Source organism: Amphiprion ocellaris, chromosome 12 (assembly GCF_022539595.1).
Source record: "Amphiprion ocellaris isolate individual 3 ecotype Okinawa chromosome 12, ASM2253959v1, whole genome shotgun sequence".
NCBI classification, from domain to species: domain Eukaryota; kingdom Metazoa; phylum Chordata; class Actinopteri; family Pomacentridae; genus Amphiprion; species Amphiprion ocellaris.
In genome coordinates, this window is record NC_072777.1 from 25,363,106 (window position 1) to 25,389,773 (window position 26,668).

A 26,668-nucleotide genomic window follows, 5' to 3' on the forward strand; every position below is an offset into this window, starting at 1 on the left:
TATGTTTACGGCGCGAAGCATGTGCGGAATGCGCGACCTGTGCGCAAAAAGAGCCAGGAGCAGCCTGCAGTTTTGAGACTTTCTTGGAGAGGGGCCGGGACTCTGGGCATCATGCACACGGATGTTGTGCTGCTCAGCCTGCTGCTTTGGATGGTCGGTGTGTCCGGGCAGAAGCGTCCCAGAGGACAAATACTGCAGCCGTACAGACACTTCAGGTGAGTCCACAGCTACAGAAACGGAGAAAAGGCTCGTCTCCCTTCTGCGCCATGCGTAAAATGTGCGTAATTATCCAAAAACAGCTTGGAACCAAATCTTTTTAGCTTAACTGCACCTGTCAAAGAAATTCTGTGCAAACCAGCGTGGGTTAGGGTAAGTTGCACATTACTACAGCAAATCCAAGGAAGTCCACATCCATTCAAGAAGGCTCTTAAACAAGAATCAGAAGCTACAAGAAAGCATCACAGAGCTTCACAGTTCATTCCTGAAGCTCAACTTCTACTCACAGACTTGCTCTTGAACTTTAAACTACATCAGGAGCTCTTCATCTGCAGATTCTGCAGAGTCTGCTCAGTTGCCAGATGTTCAAGCTTTTCATGATTCTGATCGCTTCTAGGATTAAACTTGTTTTTAAAATGAATATACTTGAGTCTAATCAAATTTTTTTGGTGCACCACTCCAGTCCTGCTTGGGCCTGACCTGATCAATGATGTGCTTATTGGATCCATCACACAGTGGTCTGTTGATCTGTAAACCTCTGCATGGTTCAGGCTGATATTGGTCTATTGTCACGACAAGAAAACAACAAATTCAATGCTTCCTTGTGGTTGCGTTGCTACCTTAAATATCTGTACAAAATGTCTGAATACAGTTTGAAATGTGTTCTTGTTTTCTCTCAGTGAGAAAGTTTACTCTTGACACTGGGAATAGTTGTTCACAAAATAACATTCAATCTATTTGCTAATGAAGACCATGGAAAGTAAATAAAAGCTGGACATGTTGAGTTATTCATTATTTTGTGTAGAAATAATTCATTTCTTTCTAATTTGTCCTGCTTGATTGGTTTGGCTGTTTTTTTGTTTTTCTATTCAGTCTTTGGAGTGCAGTTATGAAATTAGCACATAATACTGATGCATTTGGTTGTAACTTGGCAGCGAAAGGATTTTCCCTCTTTTATCGCTCTGGCTTCTGTCATGATGATGTAATCTTATTTATTCTGATTTAGGGATTGCATCGGTTTGATAGTGGCCCCATAAAGCTTCTTTCCGCAAATAATGACAACAGGATTGTCTATATCTGCTATTAAAGCCAGAACCCACAGACATTTTCAGCAACAGAATTTTATGACATGCACAGGAGAGCTGGATTAACCTATTCGGCACTCGGGGGAAATTTATTTGCAGACATTGTTTTATTCAAGCAAGCTGAATCTATATATAAAAAACTAATAGTATTATATTTTAATAAAATGATGCAAGCCCTCCTTTAACTATAAATGCTTTTTTCTTCTTCCTCCACCAAGGCGAAGCTGAAGCAGATGGATATATTCAGGACTATTTGTCTGTTTGTTCGTCTGTCAGAGAGATTATGCGAAAACTACCAGGCCGGATTTCATGAAACTTTGTGAAGAGGTGGAGCAAGGACAAAAGAAGAACTCATTACATTTCGGGGCAGTTAAGAATCACTTTTGGATTTGACTGCACTCTCCGAATGCCTTTCTAATTTTTCCTTGATTTAGATGGTTGGGCTTCACAGTGCAGAATAATGTATGTGCAGAGTTTCATCTGTTGAAGGGAGAAAGATGAGAATTGCCATTCAGTTTGCAGCTTATACAAATGTGATGTGGGAGTGTGAAACTCTGAGAATGGTGGGAGACATTATTGCATTTACACCCGGTATAAATGTGCTATTTGTATCTAGAAATCAGATCAGAAGGACTACATTTGGAAGTGGTGAGGCTCAAAACTGAACCACATTCTAAAGAAAAAAAACTTGAGTCCTGCAAGTTGAAAGGTCATCTAACGCCACCTTTTCCAGTTAACTCAATCACCCCTAAAAAAAGCTATGGGCAGAAGCAGCAACATTAGCTTGGCAATGGAAAAAAATAGAGCAAAAAACACAACAAAGTCTGTCCAATTCATTGTTTTTTAACAAGTCTTAAGTTGCATATTGAGGACCAAATTATAGGCACAATTAAGATAATGAGAAAGACATAATTTTATACAAGGTGAGACTGCAACGAGTCATGGATCTGATATTACTATACAGACTGAGCAATTGAAGTTTTGAAGTAAACAATATTTGCATCTTTATAGATTTTTTTCATAGGATTTTTCAACCAGAGAGAATGAGGAGATGTTAGTTTAACAAATATGACCAACAACTGTATTTTTTTTAGATCAAACCACGTTTTTGCATGAAAATAGAGCAGTGAGGGACATGCCAAAACACCAGAGTGTTTGGAGACCACCGTAGCACCAGCACAGCCTTGACCTGCGACTTGTCGGAGTCTTTTCTTTGCTGCGTTCGTGTGAAACCAGGACAGCAGCGAGCCCACGTGCTAATCAAAGCTCTGTTTTTAGCCGATAACGACGAAAGGTGACGTGCCTGCATCGCAAAATCACTTACTCTGATTACGTAACCTGTAATCTGACTGTGTTAATGGTCTTCCTGAATTATTATTATTATTGCTATTGTTGTGGCTTTGGGAAAGGTTAGCAGAGCAGAAGAAAAGGCCAGCAATTAAATGCCACTTCCAGTCAATGTAAAAATATTTAACTTCTTTTAACAGGTAGAATCAGAGGTTATCTGTCTTCCTGTTGTGCATCTGTCAAAAGATTTTAGATTTGAGCAGCTTTACTGGTTATACAATAAATAGAGATTTATTCAAATGAAGTCACATCTCTGAGAGTGGATGGATGGTTTCAAATTGTTGTAAAATAAAATAAAATAAAATAAATAAAAGTTATTCAATCTGGCACATTACAAACTGAGTCAGTTCGCTGACTTTATGACATTTTCTGTTTTACGGATGCAGCTTTCGGTGGCTCAGATTACAGTAGTACAAAGGAGAACCTTTAATTTAGGTTGGTTACATTTTATAGTCAAGCAAAAGTCAGACAAAAAAACAGACAAAAAAACAACAAAAATAAGACAAAATATTACAAAAACAAGACACAAAGCGACAAAAAAATGGACAAACTACACATGCGCGACAAAAAAGACACAAAAACGACAAAAAGGAGACAAAAACAATGAATAAAACGAAACAAAATGACAAAAATAAGACAAAAAAACACAAGCAAGACAAAAAAACCGACACAAAATGGGAAACAAAACAACACAAACATGAGACAAACAACAAAAGTCAGACAAAAAACAACCAGAACAAGACAAAATATTACAAAAACGAGGCACAAAACGACAAAAGAACGATGAGCAATATGATATTTTACTTTAGATCAAAAGAACTTGTCGAGGTCTAGAAATTATTTTAAATTTACAGTTTTACAAATTTACAGTTTGCAGTTAATGTCTTCTCTGTAATTTTTGCACTTTACAAAGTTGTCCCACAGGCCGGATTGGACCCTCTGGTGGCCTGCTTTTGGCCCGCGGGCCGCATGTTTCACACCCCTGATATAGACAATTATTATTCTTTGCGTTTTTGTCAAGAAATGGAATTCCCCCCATAAAAATCAACACTTTTGCAAAGTATAAAAGCATGATCACTAAGTAACTTACTTTCTACCTTCTAAGCTCAGTATAATGAACTGCATTTTCATTACTGCATCGCTGTTACCTTATTTTTTATGTGCTTAAGTGATTCCATAAGTTCCATCCTATGCAGTAGTAACCCCACTACTGCAAATTTTATTGCCATTAGGCTGCAAAATGGGAAAACCCACATTAATATTTCTCGTGAAACTCCAGAAAAGACACTATGATATGAAAAGAAAAATGTTCACCCTGATCATGACCACTTTGTTCCTAATAAGTTCACTGTAGAAACTATGAATCTATTCAGAAACTCAGATTTTGGATCAGGTATTGTCTCTCATTTTCAATTTATCCTAATAAAATACGGTTAAAGGTCTCACCCCCATCTCAGAAAATGAGCCAAAAGTTCTTCCGTTCTTTTAGCTGGAATGAAGAACATGGTTTAGTTTGATTAGAGTTCAAAAATAAAATAAGAAACTGAGCAACAAAGACCAAGGGGAATTAAATTTCACAACTTAATCTCTTACAAAGTAGGATTATGGGTTAGTGAGGCAACTTCAGGTTTAACTCAGGACTCTTAGCATCACAACAGTGGTTCCCTTTTTATGGGGTTACATTACTGGAGTATCTTGTGCTGCACACCTGAGTGGAGCAGGTTATGTTGAAGACAACCAATTTCCTTGGAAAATGGCGTCACCCTTCCTATAAGATCTCGTGTAGCTCAGTGTGCAAATAATAAAAGTACCTTAGGAAGACAAGGATTTCTACAGATCGTCTAATCCCTTCTCTGGCGTATATCTATACGAGGAATATACTGTCGCATGTTGCCAATGTGGCAAGTCAAAGTCACACGCTTACAGGCTTGTCACACGCTTACTTGTATTTTTATGTAACAGGCACTTTCATGTATGCTGTGAGTGATGTGGAGAACTTAAAAAGTGGTCTATAAATAATGTAGTCCTTATGACATTTATGATTGCATCTTAAATGCAGTCTGCTCTTTTCATAGGATTTTCTCACAGTGAGAGTTTTAGATTGCTTACATTGCACCTGAATTTCCATCAAAGCATGACAATGTGAGGGAAAAAGTGATTTTGTCATTCATAAGTTGATTCACAGCATAATTATTAAATGATAAATAAAGATCCTCATTGTTCGGTCATACTGGCACAATGCCTGCATGGACATTCGGAAAAATTCGGAGATGCAATTGAAATGCAAACTTTCCAATTAAAAACTAATTAGGTAGTGATATAACCATATTTACACACAGGTTGCTATTTTCAGGGGCTCAAATGTAATTTGACAACTTTATCATGAATTAAATGTTTATTTTTAATACGTTGAGAATCATTTGTTGGCACTGACTGCCTAAATATTTTTTCGCCAGCTTTCTGTCCTTCCTGGTTGTTACTGCTGCAACCGCATTGCTTTTAGTCCATATTATACTGTCTAATTCCTCACATTTGTTTTGGATTATACTTTGTTCTTCTTGTGAGAAATATGCAGCTTTAGACCTGCAATTTTTGCAATCGGTCATGTGGGTCCAACACGTCTCTTTTATGTGAACGTAGCTGGATTTACAAAACCTGTGTTGATTATCACTGTCACTATCACGGATCCTACTACAAATCGACGTACTGATCATGACTTATCCATTGGAAATAACACAAAGAACAACTGATTAAATTGTGGGGGTGTTTCAAAGTCCCATCAATTCTCGCCGCTACATGTTTAGATCAAGCAATTCAGTATCTGTACACAACGTACACATGCATAACACATGCTTGTGCTGAGCGCAAGGTCATTTTTTATGAAAGGTTTCATCCGTCAGAAATGATACAACTACTGAGCAGCCTTGGTGGAGTACTGCGCTCTCTGAGGGCTTTTCTTGTTACACTTTGTGAAGCCAAATAACAAAACTCTAAGCTGGGTATGTTCAGCTTCATAATGCAGACCCTGAGGTGATTATTTCAAAATAAAATGATGCTTTTGAGTTTTTGTGGGCAACAGTATTCCAAAATGACAGCATAAGCTGGAGTCGAGGAAACTTGTCTAACTTCTGGCTGCCTTCATCAAGATGCCTTTCCCTATTGCTCAAATAGTTAACCTGACTGAGTAGCCTTTATAGTTAAGTTACTCTATTAGTCATGCCTGTTAATGGCAGCTTTCTTCTAAATGGATCTGGCTCTTGGTGAATTGCTAGGTTATGATTTAGGGATCAGGAAAGGGAGACTCCAGGGATAAGCTTAGAACTCCATGTTCATTTTTGACTCTGACAACCTTAACAAAGCATTGAAATCTTCCCAACTTTTTATTACCATCGGATCTTGGTAACTATAAGGCGATTAATTATCAGGTTATAATACCTTGTAACATACAGTCCATTATTCTGTTTGTTTAATACCATTGTCCCACAGTAACAGCAGCTCCTGCAATCTCAAATCTCAACTCCTCTTGTAGTTGAAGTTTTCTGATTAGAATCAACTTTCTTCCACTTTTGTTTGATACAGTCCCCTGCTATGCACAGTTTTTGGTAAATCAGTGAAGGGAAAAATTAACAGTCTGCCATCTTTATGAGATACTTCTAGTGTTTGTATTTTAAAAACTATGATCCCAAGGCTTACTCAGTTTAAAGTGCAAACTCCCATCCCACTGTCGTCATCTCTTCATTCCAATGCTAGGCTCATGAATTCCATCTTCTTTGATATCCCTTCTCTGACTAGAAGTACTTGTGGTTTTTAGCTGTTTATGTAACAAATGGGAATGATATCATCATGCCACTGTCTCCTAAAATCTTTGTTCTACTTTCAAACATGTTATTCTTACTTAACTTACTTATTGATTCCAAGATTCACCCAAATTACCTCGTGGCTTCAGCGCTGTCTAGCATTGCATAATGCTCATTTAAATCAGTGACATAATGTTTTTTTCCCTTTCAGATCGAAACGAGAAATGCCTCCAGCAGAAGTATCTGGTTGCAAAGTTGGCAGGTATGATGTTTTTTTCATTTGTTTTTTAAATTTAGGTCAAGTACCATTTGGAACTATAACAGGGGCAAAACGAAAGAATCTTATAGTGGAGATTAAAGTAGCGTGTCCTGACCTGGAGGGACATAGTCAAGGTATTAATCACACTATTGTTTGGAGTATGTAGAGAGGAGCTTCTGTGTATTTTACTAAGCCCAATATAATCCATTCTTATCCTTCAGAATTAGGAAGTTCGTAAGATTATTTCTAAGTGCTGCACAATCTCCGTAACATGCCAAGAAGCTATGATGATCAAAGTCAAACCTCTGGGAGTAAAGTCAGATCTACAGAACATGGAAGCCATCATTTAACCACAAGTGATTTGGTGAAGCACCAGATTAGATACACAATATACTATTTTTGTCCCAATGAGAAAAATGCAGATATAATAACACCATTTATGTTATAGTTCAACAGTTTCTTAACCAAAAGAACAAATGAGTTGCAGTTAAGCAGAAATTCTGACTAGATTTGAGTACTACAGATTCTGGATCAAGCACATAACATAGAATAATTTTTCTTGTCAATCTGAGAACAATTACCTGAAGGGAAGAGCCGCACAGTAGTCCTAGACATCTACAGTCATCCCAATATCACATTATTAAACACCCACTCCAAATAAAACCTTTTTTTTACCTTGCTAAAATGTCCATTTAGTGTCTTTGTACGATAGAAAACAGTAAGAAAAAAACCTCCACTAATGAACATGTCTGCCTTGAAACGCAAGTGTACCAATGACAGTCTCAAAACACATTCAGACAGGAAGGGCTTCATACCTCACACACTTAAGAAACCTGTTGAACATTATTATTCTTCAGAATCGGTTTCTTGTTTTGAACACATATGGCTGATTTTCTCCATTTTCTCCTTCTAAAGAAGGCAGCAGTGTAAATCTACATGTAAGCCATTTCGAGGCATGAAAGGAATGTTTTGATGGCAAAAAACTTCAAATAAGATAATTTTACAATACAGAGATGAGTTTTAATGGTTAAATCAATGCCAAAGAATGGACTTCAAATGTATATGTAACCATTTAATCAAACCTCTACACCAAAAGCTATACAAAAAGGGCAGTTTTTGGGAAAGCATACCTGAAGTATACAGCCATGCTCTGGGCATTCTCTCTTTGCTACAATGCTAACGTTAAGGAGGTATCATGTTTACTATGTTAACCATCTTGGTTTAGCATTTCATCATGCTAAATTTGACCATTCCCGATAAACACATTGGACATATAATAATACATTTTAACTGACACGTAATGAACATAGGCCTATGTAGACTAAAATCTTTTGCGGGAGAACTTAAATGTGACTGGCTACATACAAAATGTACTGGCTGGACTGGCAGAGGGCCAACAGGGTGTTATCAGCAAACCTTTGCCCCCTCCCTTACTGAGTGATACTAAGTCAGCTATTGGTCAGTACTAATCTCTAAGCAGTGGATCACAACAGAAACAATACTTCCAGCACCTCCATAATTCATTTCACAAAGACCTCAAGGACCAAGACCATACCCACATTTAGCAAGATGTATCTATTAGTTACTGAGTGTGTCTTCATATATAAATGGATGTAAACACTACAGCAACGCTAAAAATCACTACTTGATTTTACTGATCAGGTCAGAGGTAGTCTTCAACTTCTTGTATGGAAATGGAAACATAATTTGGTACCTTCCCAGATTAACTGAGACTGATTGTGAAACCACCTGGTCAGGGATAAAGAACACCAGATGTGGTGCGACACCTCGACTCTTTGTCTTCACTTGGTGTGATTTTACCATCAAGGGGATCGAATTTAGCGATAGAAGAAATAGTATTGGACCATCACATACTGTAGTCAACACTGCAAAGACCGGATTCGGCTCAGAAAAATAACTGTATAAAATGTAATCTTTCTAAGACGCCCTTAACTTTACAGTGCAAGTTCACAAATTAACTCTCCAATTGCTGTTTTCCATCAGCCCCATTTTCAAGAGGAGTCCAGACGTGACTAAAGCCTGGGGTACAAAATCAGACACCCTGCTGAAGCTAGATGAACATGACTTCACAATGCGACCAGGTTTTGGAGGTAAGGAGGTCCATCTTTTGGAACTAAACAAGGAGTGTCAATCGTTTTTCTCTCAGTCAGTAGTCTGTGATCTCCATCCAAAGATGCTTAAGCTTTAGCTGTCCAGACAAGTCATTAGCATGTGTCAAATGTTCCGTTGAACTTTACGCTAAACCCCAATCCACACATCCAATCTATACTCTCATCTAAATATGGGAGGTGGGAGTGTCCAGCGCTGGCTTGTGGAGATGACATAACAGAGTGGGATTATGTCTGAGCGACGCTGCTGTGGGCCCATGATTAATTACCAAGCAGCCACAGTCTGTAGCTTGAAGTTCAATAACTCCCATCCTAATCTGTCACATTAGCAGGGCTCAAAGCCAGTGTGTCTTTAAACTCTCACACTTGTATTTCCGCTATAAGTTCGAACTCTCGTGGAGTTCTTGAAAAACCTTTACTCTGTAGGCTTTGGTCAGACTCTACTGCTGCTAAATACAACAGGAAATATTGAGCTGAATGAATGAGAGTAGTTATTTTAGTCATTGCTGTAAACCGCATGCTGTAAGTGCACGGTCTACACAACAAATATTTCAAACAACGCTCTTCAAAAATATGGAGTTTGCCTTAAATTCTTTCTTCATTTCTTTCCTATTTTAACTTCATTACTTTAAAAAATGGCAATGGATTAACTATATGTAAAAACTGGACCATACTTCTCCATCTGCATGTATGCGAGGGTGTTTGTCTGAGAATTTTGCTGATCAAATTTTGACAATGAATCTATCATTCATCTACCTCATAGACTGTGTAGAAAGCTGCTGGTGGCTTTAGTGTCAGAACTGCATCTCATGGTCATCTTTTCAGTTTGGAGCCAGGACTCCTAACATAAGAGGTTTTCTCTTATGCTTTGGAAATATGTCCCACATCCTCAGAGTTAAACAACACTAGCTCAGTGGAAACACTGACTGGTCCACATGTGGGCCAATGCTAGCTACATTGGCTGCACTGTGCTGAGAGGACCAGAACCACATTCAAGCGCATTGTCCCATCAGGGTGAATTTAGGGGTTGAGTGTAGAGCAGCAGGCGAGCCAACTGTCAGTCACCAACTGTCAGTTTACAGCCACACATCACACATCAAATCTATCTATAAGCCTTCAAATCCAATTACCAGAGCCGTAATTTCCAAAATGCCAAACATCACACTTATTCGAGACCCAAATCTAAACAGCATTGTATGTTAAAGTACTTCACATTGGCTTCAGACACAAGCTGTTGAAGTTGCTGCTTAATGTAGCTCCAGTGTTTGGTTTTGAACCAGGATGCTGAATTAACCAATCAGCTTCTTTGTAACGATGGCTGGCACAACGTTGATGTGGGAGCTGTACCTTTTGGGTCCTCTGCAACCCATAAAAACACCTTTTTTTTTATTTGATGCACAGAGACAGTTATATATAACTTTCTGTGTTTACATAAATGTATGCACATCATTGTGTTTCTCCTTCGGCACTGAAATTATATGACTCACTTCCTTTACTAAAACCTCACTTAAAGCCAAAGGCCAAGAACAAAAGTCAGTATAAGACTGGTACATTTTTTTTATCAGAAACTTATGTGCTGAAGTCAAGATGAGTAACAAATAAATATTTTGTGTATATATCATCAGGTGGCCAGAAACAACAACTAGGTCTGTGTCTTCTGTGCAATGGGAATGCTGAAAATGGATACTTGTATGGTTGAAGTTTTGCCAAGTTCATAAGAGTCATAATTGACACCACTGCAGGAAGTCTTTATCAGTTGAATACAATTGTATGTTACTTTTAACCATGTTAACAAATGACTGGTCGTATTCCTGAGAGGAACATCAGTCATCGACACAGCTGGGTGTGAAGCACACTAGATAGCAGCACAAATAGAATTTTAAGCTCGGATGTTATTACTCAGATAATGATGTCAGATTATGAGAACACCTTCAGCTGGAACCACTATAGCCACAATTCTACACGCTGTTTTCCACGTGCTTCATGACTTTTCTTTTTCAATTTCACAAATGTAGAGTATCTGAAGCCACATTGAAGACAAGTACGATGAGGAAAAATAGTCATCAGCAAAATATCAATCAGGATTAGTGTACTCACTCCGCTGGCTTTGTGCTCCGAAAATCTGCACACAACTGCTTTTATGTGGATTTGGAGGGCAGAAGTCACTATTTGAAGCAAAACACTTGGCATAAAAAGGAGTCACGACCTCCAAATAAAGACAGATAATCCTGACAGCTCCGAATGCGGCACCTGTTGTACATCTGCACTGTTACTGTCCACTGCTGTATATTCAGGTAACACTCATGATGGCACTACAGTAAAAGACACATTAATGCATCTTTAGAACCTGCTACATCTTCTTCTAGGGCCTGCAGTCCCAGTTGGAGTGGATGTTCAGGTTGAAAGTCTGGATGCAATTTCCGAGGTTGACATGGTATGTATTGTAAAGTCTAAGACATTTATGATAACTGACAGTACAGAAACATTTGTATATTTTCTTGTTGAAGGACTTTACAATGACCCTGTATCTAAGGCACTACTGGAAAGATGAGCGTCTAGCCTTCAGAAGCAACACCAATCACAGTATGACTTTTGACGGCCGCATAGTGAAGAAAATCTGGGTACCCGACATGTTTTTTGTCCACTCAAAGAAGTCCTTCACACACGACACGACCACTGACAATGTCATGCTGCGAGTTTACCCCGATGGCAAAGTCCTCTACAGCCTCAGGTACTTCTTTCTTAATTTATTTCAAAGAGTTACTTGGAAATATTATTCCTGGAACTATTTTGTACAGCAGCAGTGATTGTGGGTAGTTACGACCTTGTGGTCACAGTACATTAGATGGTTTGGTACCATCATATAGACATGATTTTTCATGTTGTATAGACTCTACACAATGTTAAAATGAATTCCTGTGTTAACTGACCCAACCTGGCAACCTACACTGTAACTGGAGTAACTGCAACTCATCATGAAACAGTAATAACACATAACTAAGCTGAAACACATGGAGAGAAACCCAACAATTGCCCCATAAGTAAGAACTTGGAGTGAATTATCAGCAGCTCTGTGGTTCTCTTCAGTTTTATGGAACATTTTGGTGTGAGTTATCTGAATTTTGGTTTCATTGTGCACAGCTTTTTTGGTTTAGTCTTGCTGCTCTCCTTAGTATAATTTCCCAAACAATCCACATGTACCCACCCAGCATTTAGATGCAATTACAATACAGTGTAAATTAGCATACGCTTTTATCCAGAGCAATGTACATTTTAGAGTAGATGCAACACGACATAGGTAGGCGGGACCTTGCCCAAGAGTCCTCAGTTGACAACTGTGCCCTGAGTGGGATTTGAGCCACCAATCTCCCAAAGTCTGGGGTGTTAATCACTGAGCTATCCAGCTAACAGCACTGAATCACATTATGTTTAAAAAAAAAAAAAGGTTTTGTTTACAGTGCAGCAAAGAGTACAAGCTCATCCTATAATTAGCCTGTAACACTTGTCAACACACAAAAGTTGGGAGTTGTCATCAAGGGACAAATCTAAAATTAACTGATGAAAGTCGATTCTGCCTTTTGTTGTTTGTCATTGAAGATACCTACCAGTAAATATCCGGTGTTTTTTATATGCTATCATGGCCAAAATAAGCCGTCAGTAGCTTGACTGAACATTTCCACCTTGAAGCTGTAGTGTACTGATGACAGCCGCTGAGACACAGATTCAGACTTCCAAATGTAGCAAACTTAAGGAACCAACTGTCAATTTGCAGTGTGGGTCTTTTCATATTGTAATTCTTCTTAAGAATCAGTTGAACATGTTGAACAAGTATTGCTGAATTATTCCAATGTCACAACTTGCCATTATGTAGTATAGAGTAGTTATACAGTGCTTCAGCAGAGTTGAAAGTGAGCTGGTGTGCTCGAACTGCAGTAAGTGGAAGGCATGACTTTTAGAGGAAGCCACAATGTAGGGCTACATCTAATCCATTTGAAAGGCAGGTAGGGATTTTTTTCTTTTAATCAAAGAACTTACTTCTAAATATGTAGTTTTGATACACAGATATGAGTTTTTAGAGGTTTAATCAACGACATGTAAGAGACTTAAAGAAATCAGATTTCTGGTGAAAAACACACCTCTGGACTGTGACATTGGAAGACTTTGGCTTGACTTTACCTGAACGGACAGAATAATGGGGGATAATCCTTTGTGCTCCACAGCAGCATACTCAGTGTTAGGATTTGGATTCTCGAATATCTAAAAATTAAACATTGCACCTCATTAAAACACTGTCAAGCACTCTGCTGACAAGTCATCAATGAGCCAAAACATTACCGCTCACAGTTGAAAGGACTAATGGTGATTATCTCATCTTTCTATCAACCAAGCATGTCAGGGTGAGTAAACAGACTATTTTTGTACTCAGTGTGTTGGAATAGGTAGGTGTAAAGACATGAATGACAATTTCAAGACCTAAATCAGAGCTGTTTTGCAGCACATTAAGGACCAGCAGCATATTGGACAGGGGGCCGCAATGCTTTGAGTCATCAGCGTATTGTCCTGAAGTCTTGGTTGTTTGTGTAATGAGCACTACAGCTTCATAAAATTCCTTCGAATAAAGTCCCCCATTTTCTTTAGCACTAGGCAAAACCCGTACGTGTGCTACTTATTCAGTGGAGCAGGTTATGATGTTAGTAGGTATTCAGGAATGTAATTGTCATGGGCAATCCTGCCAAGACAAGCGCCACCAGCTGTCGCGGTACAAGAGGGAGATAACGTTCCCCCAATTAGCACCACTAATACTGCTGAGCACGACCTTGTAATTTTGGTGAGCGATAGGAGGCCCCTAGCCAAGATAACCGATTCCGTAATCCACGTTGGCAGAGAAGAACAGCTGGCCATCTGCCTCCTGTTGTGACCACTCAAGCATAATACTGACTTCCTGACAGACGAGCACAAACAAAATTGAAATGATGACATCAACATCCACAAACCTACAAATCCATTCACCAGCATTCAGTGTTTAATCTGAGACATTTTAATCATAACGCTGAAGGTGAGGGCTACTTATGCGACATGTGAGGCATGTGATGATGCACAAACACCCTGCAATGGGGTGAAAGAATTCATCCTACAAGCTACAGAAATTTGGCTACTTTGCTACCTTCTGGGTGTATACTGTATTTATGATGATAGCTAATACATGCAGATATGCATGAGATTGCATATATACTGTATATGCATGTATGCATGCTCATCACATGGCCTGGATAATCTTGGAGATTTTCCAGACTATGGCAGATTGGCGAGTGAGCCTGACAGTCTGGTGACCTTGCCTGCAGATGTGTAGCCCTCTATTGTCCTGTGAGCTGGATTATGTATTTTCATTTATCATCTCTGTGCTTCTAACCAAATCTCAGATGAAACCTCTGCCCTACACAGTATTTGCCTGTGAATATGCTCTGCTGAGGCATGTGTTATGGGCGTCAAAGTATTAAAAATATGCCAAATATTCGGTATGTTCTACTCATGAAACAGCTCTGACCGTGTGGCCGTGGAGCACTTGCTCTGCACAAAACTAAAATGAATGCATCAGCAGAAAAGCGCCCAATTAATTGAGGATTTTCACCTATCCTGGATGGTTTAATGATGATTTTTTAGCTTAAGCTAAATATGAATTTTATTTATATATATATATATATATATATATATATATATATATATATATATATATATATATATATATATATATATATATATATATATATATATATATATGTTTTTGGACTTTTTGTTGGCTTTATTAGACAGGTTAGTAGACAGGCAGACAGGAAAGTAGGGAGAAGAACGGGGGGAGACCTACAGCAAAGGGATCGTGAATTGAACCGAGGCCACTGCATCGGGGACTATAGCCCCTGTTCACAGGTCGCCCACTCAACCAGTTAAGCTATCTGGGCGCCCAGAATCACAACATATTTTTTAGTATATGACGTTTTGTTTGAATAGCAATAACACTCATACTGCTATTAACATATAAAGCTGTAAATGGCACTGGGCCATCATATTAAAAGGAGCTTGTAGTCCCATATGAACCAGCAAGGTCCTTGTGCTCCTGGGGGACGGGTCTGCTGCCTGTCCCTAGAGTTAAAAAGGCAGACAATCAGCGCGTGGGCTTTTTATTTCCGTGCACCATCTGTTTGGAACGCTCTAACGTCTGACATTAGGCAAGCTTGCTCAGTAGAGGTGTTCAAAGCAAAGCTAAAGACCCACTTGTTCTCTGCTGCATGTAAATTATAACTTGTGAGGTACTGTGTCTTCTTAGATATTGTCGTTATCGGTTTTATCATTGTTATTGTGTCATTCTCAGCCATTGTTTTTATCAGTTATCATTTTATTGTAATTTATCTGTTGCATGCCCTGTAAAGCACTTTGACTTGAAAGTGCTATATAAATAAAGTTATTATTATTATACTGCGACCTCATTCTTCATTATATTTGGGCTATAAAATAACTTCTTTCCCTGAAGTCACAATCTACAGTGCCAGTAAACAGTATTTACCCCCCCTTGGAAGTGTTCCCCTTTTATTGCTTGTCAACATTCATCACAGTCAATATGATTTGTCTTTTTTGACAAGAATTTACAAACAAGACTCATTAATGTGGAGCTGAAAATAGATTTATACAAATAAATGTTAATTAATCAAAAATAAAAATAGGTGATTGCATAACTGTTCACTCTCTTCAAGTTCAGTCAATTCACTTTTAGCTGGATTTACAGCACCCTGTCTGGATTGATTTCAGTCGGCCTTGAACATGTAGATTTTTTTCCCATTCTTGTAGTTCTCTTGCAGACTGCATCCGTTTGTCCTCCCGATATTCCTTATTCTTTGCTACATTTCTTTTAACCTCTACCTTTACAAGCCTTCCAGTACCTGCTTTTGGGAAGTATCCCGGCATTATGATGCTGCCACCACCATGCTTCACTGTGTGTGTGATGATGTGCAGTGTTTGTTATCCACCAAACGTAGGGTCTAGTGTGATTGCCAAAAAGCTCGATTCTGGTCTCATCAGACCAAATACTCTTCCTCCAATTGACTTCAGAGTCTCCCACATAAGTCCTGGCAAACCCTAGTTCAGATTTAATGTCAGCTTTTTCAACAGTGGCTTTCTTTTTCTGACTGATGAAGACCAGGCAACAGTTATTCTATGCAGTAGCTCCCATCTAAGCTACTGAAGCTTGTAGCGCCTTTGAAGAAGTCATAGGTGTCTTGGTGGCCTCCCTCACCAGTCTCTTTCTTGCACAGTAACTCAGTTTCTAAGGACAGCCTTCTCAAGACAGATTTACAGTTGTGCCATATTCTTTCCATTTCTTAATGATGAATTTAACTGTACTCCAAGGAATATTCAGTTACTTAGAAATGTTCGTGTATGTAACCCCTCTTCACGTTCTTTAGTGACACTGCACAGCTAACTCTGCTGTCGTTGCAGGGTGACAGTCACAGCCATGTGTAGCATGGACCTGAGTCATTTCCCTCTCGATACGCAGACATGCTCTTTGGAGATTGAGAGCTGTAAGTGACTGATGTTCAAGCCTAATGTGTTTTTGCTTGTCTCTGCAGTTATAGGGTTTCAGCCAACTGCACTATGCTAATTTCTTGTGTTGATCATGAAAAATGTTGTGATAGCTATGAGATATTGACCTCTCTGTCTGTTTTCTATAGTCTGTTCTGTTTACAGTAAGAATAAACTGGATTAAAGAAAGTAAAGTTTAGTCTTCTTGTGTCTTCGATCGGAGTCTATATCTGGTTATCATTTTCGTGCCATACACAGTGAAGCTTTCTGTCTCTCCAGATGCGTATACAGATGACGACCTGATGCTCTACTGGAAGGAAGGGAACAGGTCACTGAACACAGATGAGAGAATTTCTCTCTCCCAGTTTCTCATCCAGGAGTTCCACACGACCACCAGGCTGGCCTTCTACAGCAGCACAGGTACTGACAAGGTGCAGAGCTGCTTTCGAATTTTTAGTCTGCAGTGTTACAGCATTATCTTCATCTTCATCTCTCCTCCAGGCTGGTACAACCGTCTGTACATCAACTTCACTCTGCGGCGTCACATCTTCTTCTTCCTGCTGCAGACCTACTTCCCTGCCACTCTGATGGTCATGTTGTCCTGGGTTTCCTTCTGGATCGACCGCAGGGCCGTCCCTGCCAGAGTGCCGCTGGGTGAGCGTGCTTGGCCTGTTGTTGTTACCTAACTGCTGTTTAGTTAGATAGATTGCTGCTTTTGTTCTTAGTTCTAGCTGTTGGGCTGATTTGAACTGTTTTACATTTCATTTATAATTTTCCTACAATTTTACACCTGACAAAAATGAAATAATATTTAATTAAAGTGGAGTGTATATTTCAAGTTTTTATACACGTTTGACAAAATTTAAGTCATTAAAATTTAGCTCAGTTGCCATTATGACAGTATTAGGTTGTGAAGTATTCTAAAAATGATTTGTGAATTCATTTTCATTTTAAAATAGGACTGTCCTCATGAATGTGCACCCTGTATTCCAAAAGAATGCACAATTGTGAGGTCCCCTTGCTTTATAAGTTGGAGAAAACTGCTTTTGTGTTTGTAGCAGCAGGTTTTAGGCAGCTGGAAGAACTACATTGATTTCCTTGTCAGTTCTACCTTCTGGGATGCTAATTGGATGCATTTTGACTGCAGAAGGTCCTGATATGCTGAATTGCTTTGTCATTGTCATGCTCTGGTTCTGCTTTCAAATGGTCTGAATTATTAATGGCACAAAAACTCCTTCAGCAGCTTCAGGTACATCTTTATCTGCAGAGCTGCTGTCATCAAAACACTCCAATATCAAAGAAAATCTTTCTTTGAACTAAACCAGTAACCAACTTCAGCTCCAGCATGTCATGTGACAACAAAATTTCAAATGTTTTCAGTAATTCATAAGTGCCAATAATCAGATAATCATTTGTTTACAATCTGACACCAAAACACTGTTAAAGAAAAGCAGTTTGTGACATACCAAAGAGTTGTGGGTGTAATTAGAAGAATGATTTAATCAGACAGTGTGTAATCTAGAGCAGTGGCTTTGGGGGTTTATAGGGAGCATCCATCAATATTAAGTTTGACCTGGCTGTTATATTCTCTTAAATTTTGATTAAGTCTGATACTCTGAAAAAAAAGATAGGCTTGACAAACCATAGTTTTCATGAACTACCTCTAATAGTAAAGGTTGAGCGTCACAGAGTGGAGCATCTTCCCTCGCAAAGGCTCTTTGGCCAAGTGCAGGCGCCCAGTCATCAACTTACTCCTCTTGGCTAATAAATAATAGTATGCTGTCCTCTCTAAAAGTTGTTGCAGGCAACACATTTTTCAGCTGTACCTATCTTAATACTATATCCCTGTGCATCGAATCCTCCAAGGAATAGACTTGTGGTTGTGTTTGGTAGAATTTAATCAGGAAAATAGTTATTTTTTGTAAAACTGCAATCGTGTGGGGAATTGAGAGTATAACATCTTAGATATTTAAAGCTGTACCAAGGAACATTAAATATGAACAAATAACAGTGAATTTACCATTTACATGCACACCTGTGCGTTAACAATCAACTACTGATGCATCCATTGGTAAAAAACTAACCATCATCAAAAAATACTGTACTCATTCCAAGAAACAGTAACAGAATCAAGTTAATACAACGGTAAATAGCTGACAACTTACGAATGAAGCCAGTTTGTGGACTTTAAGGCACAGGATTAGGAGGATTAATGTTCTGTGATTCTCACTCTGACCACATCACATGAAAATTCACTTCCTGAATAGTACTTCCTGTTCCTGTTAGCTCACTTCCTGTACTTAGTATCTGAACTCAGCCATTTTTCATATTCACACACACAAGCTGAGGTGAATAAAACTCAAAACGTGAAAAGAAATTATTAAAGTTTGGTAAGTTGCATTTTAGCTGGTGTCAATCCAAGAAAGTATGCCTGGATCTTTATTTTAAATTAAAATTCAATTATTTGTCACTTTACTTTTGTCGTACGTCATGCATACAAAAATGGAAAATAAAACTGCCATGTCATTAAATGATTTTATTTTAGTATTGGCAGCCCACAACTTTGACATAAATAATCTTAAATGGCAGCAACAGGGAACTAGTTACACTTTAAATGTTGTTAAATCCAGGCCTTCTGCAAATGAGGTGAAGAAGCACCTTCTTGACCAGAGGAATTTATATTTTTCTGTCTGCAGCTGCTCCTTCTCAACATATCTCCTTACTTATGGTTTGTCACTATGACTTAACATCTTTAACGTGAACTTGTTGTCCTATTTCAGGTATAACTACGGTGCTCACCATGTCCACCATCATCACTGGAGTCAACGCCTCCATGCCGAGGGTCTCGTACATCAAAGCTGTGGATATCTACCTCTGGGTCAGTTTCGTCTTCGTTTTCTTGTCGGTGATAGAGTACGCTGCTGTCAACTACCTGTCAACTCTGCAGGAACGCAAGGAGAGGAAACAGCGAGAGAGGGTCAGTACCAACATCTACATGTTTTTAGAATCCAGAAGGTAAATAGTACTAATACTATCCATCCATCCATTATCTATACACCACTCAGTCCTCATTAGGGTTGCAGGGGGTGCTGGAGTCTATCCCAGCTGACTTAGGGTGAAGACGGGACACTCTGGACAGATCGCCAGTCTGTCACAGGACTACATATATAGATGAACAATCACACTCGCACTCACACCTACAGGCAATTTAGAATAATCAGTTAACCTCAGCATATTTTTGGACTGTGGGAGGAAGCCGAAGTACCCGGAGAGAACCCATGCATGCACAGGGAGAACATGCAAACTCCATGCAGAAAGATCCCGGGAAAGCCAGGACGCGAACCAGGGATCTTCTCTTTGCAAGGCAACAGTGCTAACCACTACGCCACTGTGCAGCCCGTACTAATACTAATTACAACATAATTCATTCATTAATTGCTAAGTGCATCACATAAAAACAGGTAGCCATGTCATTAAAGATGACAAAAGAATCCACCTCAATTCACCAAATGCCAGACATATAAAATGTGATGTCATAGGTAATGTTAGTTTGTGAGTTAAAAATTTGTAAAGAGGGGGGAGGTCATGTTGATTTTTGCATTTTCTTTGCACCAATCTGTGGATCAATGTTTGAAGCACCATAACTTTGAGAAATAACGAAGCTATAGTCCTGAAATGTACCAGGCTCAGTGATATGCACATATGGTCTTTAACGGTACAACTGCTTTGATAGAAGAATACAAACCAATTATGTGATGGTGTAAAGTTGGTCAAAAAAATAAAAAAATAAATGTTTTTGTTAACTACAATATTCCACTAACCATAAAATCTTTACTAGCTACATTATTTCTCAAGGTCTGGCACTTCAAATGTTGCTCCACAGATTAATGCAAAGAAAACAATGCAAAAATAGAGGGGCCAAAAATGTTACTTACTAATATGCACAGAGAAAAAATCTGACAAATATGAAACAGTCAGGTGTGAACTTCCTAAAAAATTTGGTGAATTGAGGTGGAATGGCCCTTAGGAGAAAGTACAGAGGATTTTCTTTTAAAGTGTAGCTTTGTAGCATCATTAAGTCTTCCCGCTGTGCTTGTAGCTGCCGTGCACATGTGGCGTGGACCATCCCGGCATGATGTCAGCCAGCTACAGCGAGGTGGACGCCAACACCACCGGGAACTACGGCATGCGTGAGGAGAACGGGGTGAAACGGGAGAGGATGCTGGTGCAGCTGGCGATGGAGAGCGACCAGATTACCGGCCACGTCGGCTCCACCGTCTACAGCAGTGTCTGGATCGACACGCACGCCATAGACAAGTACTCCCGGGTCGTCTTTCCTGGATCTTACATCCTCTTCAACATCATCTACTGGTCCATCTACTCCATCTAAGGCAGATGACTCTTAAACAGACCTGAAGCTACCAGAGGTCTGAACGCTTCCAGCAGAAGTGTGAAAAATCTGCCTTCTTAACTGATACGCTTGTAGTGAAGTGGAGCCTTGTGCACTGAAATCATATTTTCAGGTTTTTGCATTTGCAAATTCAGAAGAGGAAAAGAAAGACAGACTTGTGTGCAATTGACGTCTTTCAGGTAGACTTTACTCCCTCTCAAAAAAAAAAAAAAAAAACGGAGGTTCTGATATGGACCAAATCTACGCACAACACATTCTACTTTGACATTTATGACTGTTCAAAATTTTGGACCGGACAGAACCTCGGAGGACCTGGGAACAGTTTAGCAGGACTAAATAAATCCCATGGAAAAATATATGTTATAATAGAACTGACCCTGTCATGTACTCATTGTCAGAAGTTTCCTTCAAAAATAGACAATTATTATTTTCAAGATACCCCAAAACGCTTTACATAATATGTTAAACACGCCATAAGCAGGAGGTAGCACAGAACAATAATCACATGTTAAAAGGTCAGTTTTATTGTGGAAGAATCCTTGTCTTGTCCCTTCTTGGTCCTTGATACTGCAGGCAGAGATGCTTTAGAGCCTGGCAAACGCTTTAATTAAGGATTTAAAAGAGATGGTAGGCTGCATATCAGTATAAGTTGAGCGTAAACGTATTTTTTTTTGTGGCCTCATGTCCATTTGGATGGTTCAGTTTTAGTGGCTGCTTGAAAACAGGTCATAATTTTTCTGTTTCTAGTAGCATTACTTCCATTTTTTGAGCTCTTTCTAGCACAGGAGAAGATAAAGAGTCATGCAAAAAACATTATTCCATCTGTGAGTCCACAATGTAGAATGGCATCACCAGCACTGTCCTCCTTTCTCTATAAGTTCCTACTCATATCACTTGGTGTCTTTGTAAACCCAAACTGACAGGTGCAGAACATTGTCGCATTTTGTTCTTTGGACCAACACATGAACTGTAGCTAAGTCAAAGTGAGATACATTCAAGGCTTTTGAATCAATTTGTATCTTTTTGAATCAGTGAGGACCCTATCTGCAGTCAAAGACATTTGCTTTACCAGATCTAAGTAGATCTCATCTACATGAATATGCGTATGTTTTGTTATGTGTGAACTGATTCATACAGAGAAGCTGAACGGACAAAAATACTGTACAATCATGTGAGGACCTTTTGAAAGAAAACATGCAGTTTTATATGGAGGACAAACAATGTCTTAAGTATAAATATAAGAATAAAAGCAGAAATATTAAATTAATGCTGTTATTTAATTATGATATTCCAATGCATCAACTCCTCTTTATTTTTGTATTTCTACATTTCTTCATTTGTTTTGTTCTGTGTTCAGTTCAATTTAATTCAGTGTCATCTCACAGCGCTTAGCATAGTGAGGTACAGACCTTACAAATTATAAACAGAAATCAGAAAACCCAACAATTAAAAGATGCCTTTGTGTTCCCTATGAGCGACGGTGGAAAGGAACGAAAAAAACGCTGGGATAGGGAGGGGGGACAAGCCTCTGTCAGGATATCGTACAATAAGGTCTTTAAGATATGATGAAGCTTGGTCATTAAGAGTTTTATGTGAGAAGCAGGATTTTAAATCCTATCCTGGATTTTACAGGGAGCCAATGAAGAGAAGCTGTATCTATATGCAAATTAGGTGGGTGTTCTTAACCTCAGTCTAAAGCAGGATTTGTCAGCTGGGAAAACCAGAAATGTAGAAATGAAGAAATGCCTTCAATAAAATTTCATGTATTTAAATGTAGAAACAGATTCAAGACAATAATTTAATCATGCCTCTTTTTATTTATGTATTTATTGATTGATCTATTTACATATGTGTTTTTTGTCCTCTGTACAAAACTGCATGTTTTTCTGAAGTGTCAAATCACAATTCAAGAGTTTTAATCACGTTCTGATGTGTAGCGAAAAACATTTCTGTCTCTGCATGTTTTTTCACTCCATGTGTTGTGTTTTGTATGACTCTTAATTTGACAGAGAGCATCGGGGTTTTTGATAAAAGGTTGTTTTTTTGTGTGTGTGTGTGTGTGGTCCAGTCATTGCATTGTGACACAACATCATTGTGGTTCCATCTGCACAGTAATAAATACACTAAAATAATTTTACACTTTACATTTACATTTGTTGAATTTTTTTTTTGCTTATTTTTATTTTTCATTCTTAAATCAGGTCTTCAGTTTTATTTTTAGTTTTTTTGTCTTTGTCTGGTCATTTGATCTGATCCTTCATACATTTGAACTTCCAATTTAGTAGCTGTCACCAACTTTAGCGTACATCTAAGAAAGAATTGGAGTTTTTTCTACTTCACATGTCCATTTCTTTTATCTCTCCTCATGTGCATAGTGGCATAATGAATGATGGCTGCTGACTGCGTGGTAAGTCAGTGTACAGACTTTGTGATTAAAATGGTTTTCTTACAGCAGCTCTGTTGACTTGCTTCGGGAAATGGGTGAGGGTTAGTGGAACATGAGACATATTTGAGTCCAACAAGGTCTTTTTTTTAATGATAGATGAAAGATAAAGATGCTGTAAAGATCAGAATCCAAAAATTTTCAGAGGTTGCTTTTGAAATTCGTCCTTCTGTTGCTTTCATCTTATGTAATTCTGCTGTAACATCTGCTGTAGCTTATGGCAAATTTTAGACAAAGCCAAACTGACAGACATAGTAGGCAAAACTGAGGGCTTAGCAAAATCTGACATGTCATTGTAAACAAACTCCAGCATCCACTGTCATCTGATAAAAATGGGATTAATGATTTGGGTTTGGTCTTCATCTGTTAAGATTTAGCTGTGATGGAAAAGATGGGCGCTGCAAGTTTTAAATGGATGAGTGACCCATTGTTTTGTAGACCATATCACAAAGGGAGCTTAGTGTGTTATAGCTGGGTTTGATTCAGGGTCTCTGGCCTTCATTTTAAAGGGAGATCGTCATGGAAACCAAGGTTTCATTGTTACCAGCTCTGGAGCTTAATGGAGACGATCAGAACGGTTCAACTGCAGCACAAGTCAAGAATTTTAATACATTTTTCAAGTCAAAAATATGAATGTGTTATTTTTTACTTTAATATTTTAGGAGATCAGAACCATGAAGCCATGGCTCTTTGCTGGACACTGGTGGATTGCTCCCTCCGGGTTGGGAGGAGTTGCTTCCCCAGGCAAAGGAGTTCAAGTATCTTGGGATTTTGTTCACGAGTGATGGAAAAAAGGAGCATGAGATGGACAGGCGGATTGGTGCAGCGTCAGCAGTAATGTGGGCGTTGTATCGAACCGTCATGGTGAAGAGGGAGCTGAGCTGCAAGGCGAAGCCAGTTGAGGTGGTTTGGCCATCTGATTGCGATGCCTCTGGGGAGGCTTCCTTTGGAGGTTTTCCAAACACGTCCGCCTCGGAGGAGACCCTGGGGCAGACCCAGAACTCGCTGGAGGGATTATAAATCTCATCTGGCCTGGGAATGCCTCGGGATCCCTGAGGAAGAGCTGGGAAGTGTTGCTGGGGGGAGGGACGTCTGGCATGACCTCTTCCTTTGCTGCCCCCATGACCCGACCCCGGATAAGCAGAAGACAGTGGATGGATGAATGGAGAACCATGAAATAATACATTTGGATTCATGTCGGAAGCCATAGGTGTTGTAAAGAATGCAAGCTATACTTTAAATTGTAGTTTTTTTGAAAGAAACCTCTATTTGCTTCGATGTCAGTGTTTTTACATACTTCATTCTTCCAACAGCTTCACTATTTGGATAGCAGGACGGCTTCTACAGCTTCTCATTAAGTTTTAAATGTGTCGTTAAAAAGTTTATCTAACAGCACAAATTCAGAATACAATTATTGCACTACATAAAGCTAAAGTCTCAAGTTAATGATATCGTTAAACATCACTTTTTGCTGCTGCAGTGGCCTCATTTCACCTCCCAGACAGTACATCTGCTGCCACATTAAGGACTCCGCTCATTTCATCACCACTGTGCATGCGCCTGGATTTAAGAACTCAAGTTTCTTTCATGTGAGTTGACTCACAGCTGGATTGTTGTACCCAGAGTTATCTGAGTCATTTGGTAACCAGCTTTGTGATGATGCTTATCAAGGATCACTGGTGGTGTTTGGCAGCTCAAAGAGAGGCGGACCGGGCCGAGGCAGACCTCAGATGACCTGACGAGTTAATAGGTGAAAGTACATCTACAATGTTGTTAATAAGTTCTCAATGTACTGGAAATATGTGCTGCATTCAGCTGAAATATGAAGAAGATCTGCAAACTGTCATAAAAGCAACAGCTTGTGTAATAATCTGTTTGTTTAAAGCAAGAAAGTCTATTTAAATTGATTGATTTGATTGCTTTTACTTAGTACTCTTATTAGAACTAATTTTATCTACTGATTTCTCTGTTTATTTATATATTTTAATCTATTTAATGTACAGTTTTTATCTTATTTTTTGTAATTTCTTATTCTGTTTATATACAGTGCGTAAGAAATTTGTGAGACCACGTTTCATCAAAACAAAAAAATAAAAATATTTTAGAAATCTGCCAAAAAACTGTTTCAAGCTAAAAACTGTGTTGTTATTTATTAGGCAAATAACAAACTGGAACAACTAAATAGCCTTTATTCACATATATTAACCAAAAATCTTAATATTTTGTATGACCTCCTTTGACCCTGATAACAGCTTGCGTTCTTGCTGCCACTGTTTTTATGGACTTTTCCAGTCTCTTTTGTTATTGATTTCCAAATAGTTTCTAGCTGTTCCCAGAGACTTGTTTTGAATGAAACTTTTGTGCCATCAATTTTTGAATCCAATAAATCCCAGATCTGTTCAATGGGATTCAAGTCTGGCCTTTAACATGGACAGTCAGTCAGTTCCACTACTCCAGATTCCTTTTTCTTGGTCCAGTCTCTGCACAGCTTTGAAGTCTGCTTGGGGTCATTGTCTTCTTGGTATATCTGTTTTAATAATGAACATTTTAGTTATTTATTTCACCTATTTTACCTTATTGTATTTCATTTTATCTGGTGTTTCATTATTGCACGTGTTAAAAAAGACGGCGGTTCCTCATTTCCTCTGTATTTGAGAGTCTTTTATTGATAACTTGACTGTGGAGGTAAAAATGGGGTAGGGGTGGGGGTTGTTTGTATCGTTTTATGGCATTTTTTATTATCTGTAAAGCCCTTTGTGTTGCATTTTTGTTTGTATGAGAAGTGCTATACAAATAAAAACTGACTAATATAGCACCTTAGCATACACAGAGGTCACTGAAAGTGCTTTACAGGCAAATGTAAAAACATATAAACACATAAAAATAAAAATGTTAAAAAAAAAGTCAAGAGGAGAAAAATTAATGCATGTAAGTGATAAAGTGTGCAATAAAAATAGAAATTAGTTAAAATTAAGTGAATAAAAATGCACACAAATTTAATAAAACTACAGGCAGTTTAGACCAGGTTGTATAAGAACACTCATCAATTAAAAGCAGCGGACAAAAGAACTTTCTCTAGATCTAAGAGAAGCTGGTTCCAGCAGCAGGCCAATGTCTAAACACCACTGAACTTTGGTAACTCTTGGTACAAAAATCTAATCAGTCTGTGGTCCCTGCAGATCCTAAAGCAAACATGTTTCTAAAATATATGACCACTCAGACACTTAAAGACAATTAACAGAGCCTTAAATTCAGATCTATATTCAACTGGAAGCCAGCACATTGACCTAAAAATCTCTGTTGATGCAGCATTCTGAATGAGCTGCAAATGTCTAATCGTGTACTAAGGAGGCCTGTATTATATAATTATATATTATATGCAAATATTATATCATAAAAATAATGTGCA

At 38.6% G+C, this 26,668-nt stretch overlaps 1 protein-coding gene across 1 annotated transcript; it reads left to right on the plus strand.

Annotated features, from left to right (window-relative positions):
• Positions 1–23,270, plus strand: LOC111580830 (gamma-aminobutyric acid receptor subunit rho-1-like). The gene is made up of 10 exons (XM_023288743.3): positions 1–215; positions 6,657–6,707; positions 8,709–8,815; positions 11,200–11,267; positions 11,341–11,564; positions 16,322–16,404; positions 16,685–16,825; positions 16,907–17,059; positions 19,186–19,382; positions 20,505–23,270. Exons 1-10 carry the CDS (start codon positions 112–114, stop codon positions 20,793–20,795), a joined length of 1,419 nt encoding a protein of 472 aa, XP_023144511.3. The 5' UTR covers positions 1–111; the 3' UTR covers positions 20,796–23,270.
• The last annotated feature ends 3,398 nt before the right edge of the window (positions 23,271–26,668 follow it).

What these genes read in the sequence shown, in the direction of transcription:
- LOC111580830 (XM_023288743.3), top strand. Translation starts at nt 112, where the DNA reads ATGCACACGGATGTTGTGCTGCTCAGCCTGCTGCTTTGGATGGTCGGT. An exon ending in AATGCGACCAGGTTTTGGAG is followed by an intron (nt 8,816 to 11,199) that starts GTAAGGAGGTCC and finishes ATCTTCTTCTAG; the next exon opens with GGCCTGCAGTCCCAGTTGGA. An exon ending in CCCTGCCAGAGTGCCGCTGG is followed by an intron (nt 17,060 to 19,185) that starts GTGAGCGTGCTT and finishes GTCCTATTTCAG; the next exon opens with GTATAACTACGGTGCTCACC.